Genomic DNA, 11,722 nt, shown 5'->3' with positions numbered 1-11,722 from the left:
GGAAGGGGTGCGTCGCCTTCTCCACCCCTACCCTTTAGCTCTTTTTACAGCCTCCGAATTTGCCAAACCACTTTCATTTATTTTTCAATTAAAATGCAAATCAATCGCTTTCCAACACAGTCCTCCACCTAAATATACATACATATATATACATATATACATATATATATAGTGCAGAGACGCGGGGGGCAAAGGGGATCGTGAGCACGTGTAACACGTTCCATTCCCAAGGGTTGCTTAGAAATGCGCTCTCTTAGGTCGTGGGCAGAACAGCGCGCGGGTCTTGGGGGGGGCGGTTCCCCGAGGGAGAGAAGTCCTGATTCTTTAGGGCGTGTGTATGCGGCGTGTAAGATGGCCCTAACCAAAAACCCGCCTCCCGCATCTGAGTCGGGATCTGCTCCTCCAGGACTCCATCCGGAAGGTGGTTTTCGCTCTGCAGGGGCAGGGTCATCTCTCCCAACAGCCCACCCCCTTCGAGGACGCCCCTCGCTCTCCAGGCTCCCAGCTAGAGAAAGACGGAGCAGATTGATCATGATAACAGCACCAGGCAGGAGACACCGACCGGCCTTCCTTCGGCTGCGCCTCGCCGTGAGCCTCTGAATTTCATTGTCCCACGCGGGATTCGGGCACCCAGGGCTCACTCCCCGGGATCTAGGTACATAGACCCCAGATGTTTTTATTGTCACAATTAAGAACAACACTGCTGTTTTAATTCCGCAATGTGAATGATAAATAAAAGCTAACGACTGAGACTTCCAATCGGCACCCAAGCTTTGCAATTATTTACCGATGGCAATTAACCCAGAATTGGGTGGAGTTGAATCAGTGGTTCGCCAGGTTGGTCGGTCTTTCTGATTTTGTTCTATTTCTTCCTCACCCACCCCAAATCATATACTAGATTTACAGTAGGAAAATGTTCAATGCTTTCCCAGGTCAGGCTATTTACATTAAATAAAGCGAAGTCGCTTTTTGAAATTGGAGTATTTGGGGATCACTGGCTTCCTTCCCTCTCCATTCCTACCTAGTCCTTGAGAATGTGGTGTGAGGTGTGCGGGGGAGGTGAGGAGGTTGCTCCGGGCCCAGGCGCGGGGTTCAGGCAAAGGGTTGTGTGTCACCGCCGTCCTGGAGACTCCCGAGGCGAGATAAAGTTTCGTTTTTAACGAATCGAGAAGCAGAGGACCCCAACTCTCGGGCCAGGGTTGGGCTACACGCGCCTTCCTCCTACTGGAGTTCCCCTAGTGGCCCAAGGACAGGGCGCTGGAGTTTATATCCACAGCCCAGCAAACATCCTCACGGGGAAATACAGACGGCGCCTCATCATCTGTCTTCTTGCTCTACTCAGCATAATTCACATCGAAGAAGGACCTTACCCTCCCCTTAGTCAGAGTCTACGGTCTGTGTAGTGATGGGTTTAGCCCAGTCTCGAAATTAATGAAAAATAATCAAGAGGGAACGTTATTTTTATATCAGAAGTGAATAACAAAAGTGGCAAAAGATAAACAAAAACCTCTCAAACTCAAGCTCAAGTTGCTACCTTTAAAAGATCAGTGCAGCGGAAACCCTAGGTTATCTAAGTGGAATAAGCCCTCTGGCTTTCCGTGCTGGGATGCAAATACGAGCTTTTGGCTCTCACAGCCAAACTCGGTCCATGGGTGGTGTCGCTCGAATTGTATTCCTTATTTATTTCAATTTTCTGCTGATTAAGTTTGGACTTAATGATCTTGTCCAAACTACTGTAGTGCTTATCCCTCAATGGTGTGCTACTTTAATACCCTGAAATCTCAAAATTGTGCAAGGGTCTTCCTTCCCTGTGTACACAGCTCAACGCTCCTGGAAATTTAAAGATCTCCAGCTATGGAAGAAATTGAGAGGGAATAAGAGAAACCGCCGTCCAACACCTAAACCCTGACATCCTATCATCACAGCGCAGAAGCTGGGAAGTCTCCATCTCCCGGAAACACTCTGGGGTTGAGAGAGGGGTAAGACTTTTCAAGATGGTTGTGAAGGGGTGTGTGTATGTGTACCAGGTTCTTTTGTATCTAAAGACTCCACCTCAATTTTGATGATTCTGACCCCGTAAAACTCAAAACAAATAATGATCACAGGGGAGAAAAGTTTAAAAAGTTCACTGCCCTCAGGTTGAAACATCACATGAGAAACAAATGCTCCCAATAAGCGGATTCCGTTCCCTGAGAATGGAGTAAACCTATAAATGATAACATCTTGTGTGTGTGGAGGTGGGGGGAGACCCAGGAATAAAAAGAAAAGTGAAAGAGAATAAACAGAGAAGGAAAACGAGGAGGTGGCAAAGATGGAATAGGGCGATCCTTCGGCCTACAAGGGGATTAAGGACATCTCCAAGGCTTAAGGAGCAACAAATTAATTTACACAATCCTGGGAGAGCCCAGATGGCCTTTAATTAATCCCTTCAAAAGAAGGAGCTAGGCCAGGGCTGTGCCGGCTGCCTGCTCCATTAGCTCCATTTTACAAGAGACCAGGCTCTGTTCGAGGTGAGGCGTCGTGAGCTCGTGGGGGAAGGGGGGGCTAGGGTGACGAGAGCAGGCGAGGGGGAGGCGAGGGAAGAATATGAACTGCTCTTCCATAAAAGGGCTGGGTTTTCATTATTCTTCTCTTTAAAAAGTAATACCCTCTTCGTCTCTGCTCCCCCCCTCCCCTTTCCCATTTTATTTAACACAATTAATTGAGGCGTCCACTGGCCCAGCGGCCGAACCGCACCACTCGCCAGGCCCCGCCCCTGGCCCCGCCCACTGGCGGGATAGAAGTGGGAGGGGGCGGGAACCAGGCGGGCGCGGTCTTACGGCTCGCCCCCTTCAGCCAATCGGAAGGCCTGGCGCTTCCGAGTGGGCGTGACCCGGAGGCGACGCGAGGCCCCAGGCAGAGCGCTATTGGAGACGGTGGTTACGCCCCCGGCTTGCACCCCACCCTCCCCGCTCCTCGGGCCCGCCCTTCCCGGCTGCCTCGGAGTGACGTCCTTCAAAGTTCTCATTTTGGACCCCCCATCTCCCCCTCCCTCTCGTCCCCCAGCTGAAGAGGGGTAGGGAGTGATGCAAATGTTTTATTACCTTTGGGAGCTTCATCTGAACTGTCAGGCCCGGAGGGAGCAAGGAGAGAGAGGTAGTGGAACAGCCTCGGAGAGGGGGTCAGCTTGGCCGGAGGACAGGACTTAGAAAAGCGAACCCTGTGGAGTCGCTAAGAAAATGCGAGACAGAAGAGGCAAAGGCGGAGAGTGAGAGGAAGAGAGGGCGCTGGGGGCGGGGTGGGGCTGGGGTCGCCAGGCCCCTTTGCAGAAGTGGACAGACGAGTGGAGCCATAACTGAAGGCGTCAGACTTTTCACTTAGTCTTTGCTTTTCTGTGTGTTTCCTCCCCACTTTTTCTTTTTCTTTTCAATATTGAAACTCTAGTACCCCGTGGCGTACAGGGGAAGACGGGTCGGCGCGCCGAGTCTGGGAGCCGCGGAGATCGGTGGCACTGCCCTTTCTGGCGCCGAAGCCTCGGGTAGAGCAGGCGGAGGAAGCCCGCCCAGAGGCCAACCCTCCCGTGGGTTGGATGCGCTCTCTCCCTGCGCCGCGCGCCGAGTGCGAATCAACCTCGTGGCCGAAAGAGCAGGGCATCCAAGTAAGACTGGAGCTCGTCGAGCGGAACCCGGCATCCTTTGAACCTCCCCGAAGAAAGCGAGCCGGCCCCCCACCCCCAACTCTCCCATCAAAGATTCGGTGATTCTTAACTTTGTTACGAGCTCTCTGGGGCCGGACGGGGTTTGGTTTTGCTTATTTCCAAGAAGGAGAAGATGAGAGGTTGCGCTCTTTGAGCGGCGAGGAAAAAGTGAGGAAGAAACGAGGAGCCCGAGATTGAATCCAGGACTCTAGCAGGGAAAGGACAGCCCAAACCACCCGGACGCTGCTCGCTGGTCTCGGCCAGCCACCGCCTCTCCACTGGTGTGTTTGGACATTTCTGCTGCGCAGTTCCGAGAGCAATTCTCGGCGGCGGCATTCCTGGCCCCGTTGGCACGTCGCCCCCGGGTGCGCCGCCGAGCGCCTCCTTGCTCGCGCCCGCGGCGCTTCTCGCTCTCCGGAGCCCCGCCAAGGGGCAGGGGCCGGCGCCCTAGCTGCGTGGCCGCAGGCTCCGGCCTGGTCGTGGGATGTTAGCGGTGGGGGCGATGGAGGGCCCCCGGCAGAGCGCGTTCCTGCTCAGCAGCCCGCCCCTGGCCGCCCTGCACAGCATGGCAGAAATGAAGACCCCACTGTACCCCGCCGCCTACCCCCCGCTGCCCGCCGGCCCCCCCTCCTCCTCGTCCTCCTCGTCCTCCTCGTCGTCGCCCTCCCCGCCTTTGGGCGCCCACAACCCGGGCAGCCTGAAGCCCCCGGCCGCGGGGGGGCTCTCGGCCCTGGGCAGCCCCCCGCAGCAGCTCTCGGCCGCCACCCCGCACGGTATCAACGACATCCTGAGCCGGCCCTCCATGCCGGTGGCCTCAGGGGCCGCCCTGCCCTCCGCCTCGCCCTCCGGGTCCTCTTCATCCTCCTCTTCCTCGTCCACCTCCGCTTCGGCTGCTGCGGCCGCAGCCGCAGCGGCGGCCGCCGCCGCCTCGTCGCCCGCGGGGCTCCTGGCCGGCCTGCCCCGTTTCAGCAGCCTGAGCCCGCCGCCGCCGCCGCCCGGGCTCTACTTCAGCCCCAGCGCCGCGGCGGTGGCCGCCGTGGGTCGGTACCCGAAGCCGCTCGCCGAGCTGCCCGGACGGACGCCTATCTTCTGGCCGGGAGTGATGCAGAGCCCACCCTGGAGGGACGCCCGCCTGGCCTGCACCCCTCGTGAGTACAGTCGCCTGCTGCGCCCACTTGTGCTTGTTCTGCCGGCTCTCAGGTCACGGCCTCTGGTGTGCAAGCGGCCGGGTCCACCCTCTTGCCGGCCGAGCAGTTTGGCAGCGCCAGAATCACACGATTTAGGATGGGCCAGGGCGTTCGGGGAGGGATTCTCGCTTTCCTGAGCTCCATGGTGTGTCCAGGCGGCCCCTCTTCCCAAGTCCCGGGCACGCGGAGCAGAGCGCTTGTGCATGCGTCTCCGTGAAACACACCGCGGTGTGCGGGACGTGTGTCTCACGCGAGGCCCCGGCTGCTCCCGGAACAGCCCGGCCGGGAACCGTAGGCCCCTCCTGGGTTAAAGAGGTGCGGAGGGCAAGAGGGGCTACTGCGTCCCCGCCCGCACTCCAGCTTTCCCGTGTCTCAGGCCAAAGTCCCATTCGCTCTTCGCAGCCTCACTGGCCTCCTGGTGGGGGAACGGCATCGACGAGCCCTTCACATCCCTGAGCCGAACGCCTGTGTTTGCATGTGCGACTTGGTCCAGGGTGTCCCCACTTCACCTGGTCGTCTTCCCCGCCACCCCCCCCCTTCCTCCTGCGAGTGCACTCAGCCCAGGGAGCCCACTGAAGACAGGTCCGCGGTCGGTGCACGAGGGCGAGCGCCACTTCGGGCCGCTCCTCACCCCTGGGCCCTGGTTTTTTCCACCTGCCTCGGCCCCAAGGGCCGGGACGTCTTGGGCCTGGCCATATTGAGGGGCGTCGTGGCTCTCAACATCCTAATAGGAGAAAGAACCGGAGGATGAACCAGGCGGCGGGACAAGGATGGGGGGTGGGGGCGAAGGCAACATCCCTCAAAGATCTTGCTGGAAACCAACTGAGTTAGCCCAGGATCACTCTAATCTTCTAGGTAGTTGGCCAGCTCGCCGACGCAGCTCCCATCCTCCCGGGTGGCATTGAGGGCCCAGTGCCCGGTCCTTTTCTCGCTCAGTTCTTTGCTTTTGACCGAGTCCCCGAAGTTTCTCACGTCTCCGGATCTCACTTCTCAGCTCTGTGGCTGGAGCGGCAGTAACTGAGGGAAGTTGGGGGAGCCAAGTGGAGGCTCCCTTGGGGAGCCTCGAGACTGGGGTGGCTGGCAGGGGCGGGGGCGGGTGAGGGTGTCGGGGAGATGCTTTTGTATGTGTTCGGACGGCCACGTAGGGACCTCCAACAAAGGCGACGCCCCCTCCCGCTAGGGCCGCAGCGGCGTTAGGGTTGGGGGACAACTTAGCTCTCTTGTGTTTCTAAAACAAGGCGCCCTTTGTGGCGCGGGCACAGGTTAGGAAAGCGTTCGAGGAACAAAATTAGTCGTCCCACGCAAAGGCCCAGAGACCAAGTGCCTCCAACTAGACTAGGCGGGCGAGGAAGGGGACTTGCCCCCCAGCCCCCAGCCCCGCACTCCGTTTCCAGGGCCCTAGCGATTCAGCCTCGGCAAACTTGAGCGATGAGCTCTCAGTTGGACGTCGTCGTTGGGCCAAAGATTATTTAATGCAGTTCCAAACACACCCGCTTAAAAGACAAAAAACAACAAGAAACAGGTGGGTGTAAAAAAAGCCAAGGGGGGAAGAGCCGTGGGGCCGTAAGTGCCCCCAGCATTTCTCAGTGCTGCAGAGCAGCATGCTCTCGGTTCCCACCGCGAAGTGGTTTCTGGAGTTCGTTTCTTCTCAGTGGAGCCGCGCATAACTGACTGCTTCTTCCCTTCCCTTTTAAAAAATCCGTTCTCCTAGATCAAGGATCCATCTTGTTGGACAAAGACGGGAAGAGGAAACACACGAGACCCACGTTCTCGGGCCAGCAGATCTTTGCCCTGGAGAAGACTTTCGAACAAACGAAATACTTGGCCGGGCCGGAGAGGGCTCGCTTGGCCTATTCTTTGGGGATGACAGAGAGTCAGGTCAAGGTGAGTGGACCTTGCAAACCTCGAGGAATAGCGCCCCTGTGTACGCCATGCATGTGTACCTACACACACACACACACACACACACACACACACACCAAACTAACAAATAGCCACCCACCCAGGGGTGCCTGTCTGCGGAGCCTGGGGAGAGCTGAGATCAGCGAAGGAGGTTGGTGGGTGGGGGGAGTAAGTTACAAAGGCTCTGGGTCTCACAGGCTGGCAAACTGCTGATGAACAAAAGGAATCAAGCCCCCGCCTTTGAAATTAGGTTAATCTAGATAGCAGCATGTGCTGGGGGAACTCTCCATTATTAGAGAATAAAAGCATTACTGAAATATCAGCCCTGAGAATAGATGAGGCCAGTTAGATAGCTTCTATTTGTTCTATTTGTAAGCATATTCAAGCTTTTGCTTGTCAATTCAGGCTCCACTAGTTAACAGAATTTCCTAATGTAGATCAGCATTATAGTGCTACTGTATTAACTTACAGGTTAACAAAAACCAATAAATCCACAAGATTTGACCCCTTAACGTGGATGCACCTGCTTTTAACTGAGTCTGAAGGCAGTCACTTTGGAGTAGTAATTTTCCAAGTGAATTAACAAGATTATGGCTGTATTATGAAACAGAAGTTTATCAATAGATGTAAGGTTTTACTGTTTATGACAATTTATAATTAAAATGTCACTTAGCTTATAATTGAGTTGTACAGTATATTTCCAGGGAATCAAATTGGCGATCTCTTTCCCTGAAAAATAAAGGGATGGAAACAGCTGTGTACCGTAAATCTAGTGGTTTCCTGTATTTCCAGTAGTCCCTTTTGTTCTTCACTTTGCTATATCGTGCTCTCTATGTATATATATATCTATATATCTATATTAGTGCATTTCAGGAGTGATTTTGTATGTGACCATTAGAGTACCATCACTGTTAAGATTATTTTTTTGCAGTGGTTGGTACAAAGTTTACCACAGTAGTCTGGAGGTCTTCATTTGTCACCATAAATATGTCTACGTGGCTAGAAGTGAATTATTATAGCTGCATAAAGAAACTAAAAATCACTTTCTTAACAATTCTGATTCTCTAGATAAATACATAACATGAGAAAATGGATGAGAAACATAAAGAGAGGATGCTTCAATATGTTTGGGAAATTGGTTACTTATGGCTGGTGCTTTAGGTTTAAAATATGTGTATTAAACACAATGTCAGAAATCATGACTAGGCTTAAAATAGTTGTATAAAAATGAATGTCTTAGGAAGGATCAATATTAAAATAATATTTGAAAGACCAGGCATGCTAATAGTGGGAAATAATGTAATTGGCAAAATTTCACTTAAAAAAAAGTAACTCATAAAGATTCTCGTCTTGGTCTTTGGTTTTATGAAAAACATTAAACCAGAGAGACAGAGACACACAAACTACTATGATGATTTCAACTAAGCTATTAAATATTTTCATGCATTTGTGTTGGTTATTATCATTGACTTGAGGTTTGTGTTTTATCAATTTTTTTATTTGACATTACATCATACAAGTATACGTGGGTAGGGGAGTGTTTACCCACCATTTTTGTGTGTCTTCAGACCAGAAATAAGTGAAACAAACAAATATCCCAAAGTGAAAAAAACAGAGGTTATTAGAGTAAATGCTGTGTCTTTCCCCACAAATCTCACTAAAAAGCAAGTACGCTTCAGATTGTTTGAAATACCTGAATCTGAGAAAGTAAAAAAACAAATAGAATTGCAATCATTAGGAGGCAGTTTTACAGAGGGGAAAAGTTTTCTACTTCCAACTAGAGAGTAGGCAAGCGAAGTCTTTTAGGGAAACTCAGTTTAAGTTTCCAAGGTTTTTTTTTTTTTTTTTCCTCTTCTGAGAAATCGCTCAGTGACAACCTCAATACTCTTGTGTTGCTATCACTATGGCAACGGCAGGCAGTTTGTTGGTGCCGGATCCGCGGACGAGACCTGGGCGATGGAGACCGACTTTGACGGCCCGGACGCGGGAGGGCCGCCGGGGAGCGAGCCTCGTCGTTGGGGGGAGGGGAGGCGGCCCGCAGGAGCAGGGGGCCACGGCCTGGCTCCTCTGCCCCGCGGAAATTCCTTCCACCACCCCGCCTCCCCTCGAATCTCCCCTCTTCTCCGCTTTCTCGGTCTCCCAGGTCTGGTTCCAGAACCGCCGGACCAAGTGGAGGAAGAAGCACGCAGCCGAGATGGCCACGGCCAAGAAGAAGCAGGACTCGGAGACCGAGCGGCTGAAAGGGGCCTCGGAGAACGAGGAGGAGGACGACGACTACAACAAGCCCCTGGACCCCAACTCGGACGACGAGAAAATCACGCAGCTGCTGAAGAAGCACAAGTCGACCGGCAGTGGCGGCGGCGGCGGGCTCCTGCTGCACCCGTCCGAGGCCGAGGGCTCGTCCTGAGCGCCCGCCGCCCGCGCGCCCGCCGGCCTCGCGTCTCCCGCCCGCCGGGGCCCCGCGCTCTTTTCTAAGATGTACATATCTATTTTTGTAACTTACGAGTGGAGCAGGGACAGGGGACAGAGACTTCGGAGGATGACGAGACGTGGCAGACAAGACCACGAATTGCACCGAACTGATGCTGCAGCGGGGCCACCCTCCGGCCCCCGCCTGGTGTCCCAGCCGCGTCTCCGTCTCTGTGTTCCCCCCTCCCCCTCCTCACGCCGCCCCCGCCCCCCTCCCCACCCCGCCCCCGCCCCCCTCCCCACCCCCCCTACCCCACGGCACCCCACCCCAGTTTTGCCTGGAGACGGGCCGGGGCGGGGAGCGCGGAGACCCGGTCTGGACCCTCCGACACCCACCGCGCGGGGGACCTCGGAGCCACCGATGGGAAGAGGGACAAGTCTCCCCCGCAAACTGCTGTGCCGACTAAAGTAACCTGTTGAAGGCTCTTTGTAAATAAATCGTGAGTCACACTGACTAGAAGTTACTTTATTGTGAATATTTAAAATGTAAGATGCTTTCTTTTCGGAATTTAGTATAAAAAGATGGACCTCCTTCTCCCGGCTCCCCTCCCGCTTTTAAGAGCAATTCAAACCACATGGTTCCCCTTTTATTTTTAAATTAATTGGAGAAGCGTGGACACGAATGTTCTCACTCTCCCTCCCCTCTCGAGCCCCTCTCGGGTCTGGATTTGTTCAGTCTCTTTTCCCCCTACATTTTCTTTGGCTCTTCCCCGACGACCCCTGGCCCCGAGCCGGTTTCCCCCGTCCAGGACTTGAAATAGAAGACGTGGAACCAGGGAAGGCCCCCAACCAGCCTCTCTGTCCCCCTCTGAAATTGCACAGTCGTTTGTTGCTATTTATTAGTGATTTAAAGAAAGTGTTGGGGAGGGATGGGGCTACGATAGCTTGTATTTAATTTAACTCCTTTCGGATAAAAATGCGTGTTAAAGTAGATGGTGGGAATTGTTACAACCGCTCTGGGTCAGAAACAGAAAACTCCATTTAGTTGCTGTAATTGAATTTGAAGTGTTTTGTATCATAAGAATACTATAGACTATGTAAATTGTTTTCTTTTTTAAAGCTAATGACGGTGATATATTAGCATCTTTAACTTTTATTAATTTATATAAGGAATTCGGTTTGTAAAGAGAAGAAAACCCCCTTTGCAAGACCAGTTAAATGTAATGCACTTTCTGTTTCAAAGGATAAATCAAATTAAAAAACAGTTTGAAGAAGTCTGTTGCCTTGAATCAAAGGGTTTATATAGACCATTTGATCTCATCTGAGATCTCAAATAAAAGTCAAGACCGCAAGCATTTTATATTGGTTTCTTGGGTAAAATAATTTACATTATTATTATTATTATTTTGGAAGGGGGGAGGTCACATCTCTCATTCTCCTAGATTGGAAAGATAAATGCAGCCCCATTCAATGGGCTTCTTGGAGAGACTTGTCCAACAGGCTGCCTCTGCTGTCTTGTCTGTGCTGTCTGATTTTTTCCTGATCGCTTTTTCCTTTGCGAGAAAGTCCCTGGAGGTTTTGGGGAGACCTCATTTCCATATACCCAAGATAGCTTCTCAATTCAGCCTTAGCTTTCTTCGCTGAGAGGAGGCAGTGGAGCTGGCTGTTGGGGCAATGCTACTGTTTGATGCTAACATTTTCTCCCCAGTAGGTTGTAAGAATACAGAAGTTGGTGGAAAACTGGGACCCCTGATTTTGCTAAACATTACAATAGAGAAGGCTATATTTCAAGAAATCTTCTTCTCTAGGATTCTCTAGGATTAAGGAAGCAATATCACAGCTTCTGCAGCTGAAATTGTGAAAAAATAAAAATTGGGAATCCCGAGGAGAGAGCTGTATTACTGTCTTGGGATCTTTCTGTTTTCAGACAGGCTCAGTGAAATATAGTTATCCCCTTAGTGTTTCAGGTTAATGAGCTTGTGTTCAAAGGGAGAAAAATCAATAGAATTCAGTAGATTCTTCAGGCGCGTGTTAGGTAACAAAAATGTGGGTCTGTTTTGTTCGGACCCACATGACATAAAAATAAAAAAAAACAGTAAAAACTGGGAATGAAATTGCTCGAAGTAACTTATTGCAGGCTACATTCCTCAAGGCATGGTTTAATACAAAGGAAGGATACAAATCTGCCCTATTTCTTTTCTCTAATTGGTCCATGAAGTTCCTAATAAGTTTTAAACTTCTAAATTTCTGTTCTCTTTGAGAGACTTCTCTTGTGGCTCAGCTGGTAAAGAATCTGCCTGCAATGTGAGAGACCCGGGTTTGATCTCTGGGTTGGGAAGATCCCCTGGAGAAGGGAAAAGCTAGCCATTCCAGTATTCTGGCCTGGAGAATTCAATGGACTGTATAGTCCATGAGGTGGCAGAGAGTCGGACAGGACTGAGTGACTTTCACTTTCACTTTTGCAAGACTAAGGTGTGTGTCCTACAGAGAGGTAGCTATTTCAAAAGAGGTTTTGAATTAAAATCCTAGATGTAAACAATAAGATTGA

At 51.9% G+C, this 11,722-nt stretch overlaps 1 protein-coding gene across 1 annotated transcript; it reads left to right on the top strand.

The window, feature by feature from the left end:
* The first annotated feature begins 3,316 nt into the window (after positions 1-3,316).
* NKX6-1 (NK6 homeobox 1) lies at positions 3,317-10,463 on the top strand. The gene is made up of 3 exons (XM_069595047.1): positions 3,317-4,824; positions 6,575-6,747; positions 8,909-10,463. The coding sequence occupies exons 1-3, from the start codon at positions 4,161-4,163 to the stop codon at positions 9,170-9,172; spliced, it is 1,101 nt and encodes a 366-aa protein (XP_069451148.1). The 5' UTR covers positions 3,317-4,160; the 3' UTR covers positions 9,173-10,463.
* The last annotated feature ends 1,259 nt before the right edge of the window (positions 10,464-11,722 follow it).

Source organism: Ovis canadensis, chromosome 6 (assembly GCF_042477335.2).
Source record: "Ovis canadensis isolate MfBH-ARS-UI-01 breed Bighorn chromosome 6, ARS-UI_OviCan_v2, whole genome shotgun sequence".
Classification (NCBI taxonomy): Eukaryota; Metazoa; Chordata; class Mammalia; order Artiodactyla; family Bovidae; genus Ovis; species Ovis canadensis.
Note: the sequence above shows the minus strand (reverse complement) of the source record. Positions and strands in the feature narration are given on the sequence as shown.

Coding starts and splice junctions, on each gene's coding strand:
- NKX6-1 (XM_069595047.1), top strand. CDS start 4,161: ATGTTAGCGGTGGGGGCGATGGAGGGCCCCCGGCAGAGCGCGTTCCTG. Junction 4,825..6,574: donor CCGCCTGGCCTGCACCCCTC/GTGAGTACAGTC, acceptor CCGTTCTCCTAG/ATCAAGGATCCATCTTGTTG. Junction 6,748..8,908: donor TGACAGAGAGTCAGGTCAAG/GTGAGTGGACCT, acceptor TCGGTCTCCCAG/GTCTGGTTCCAGAACCGCCG.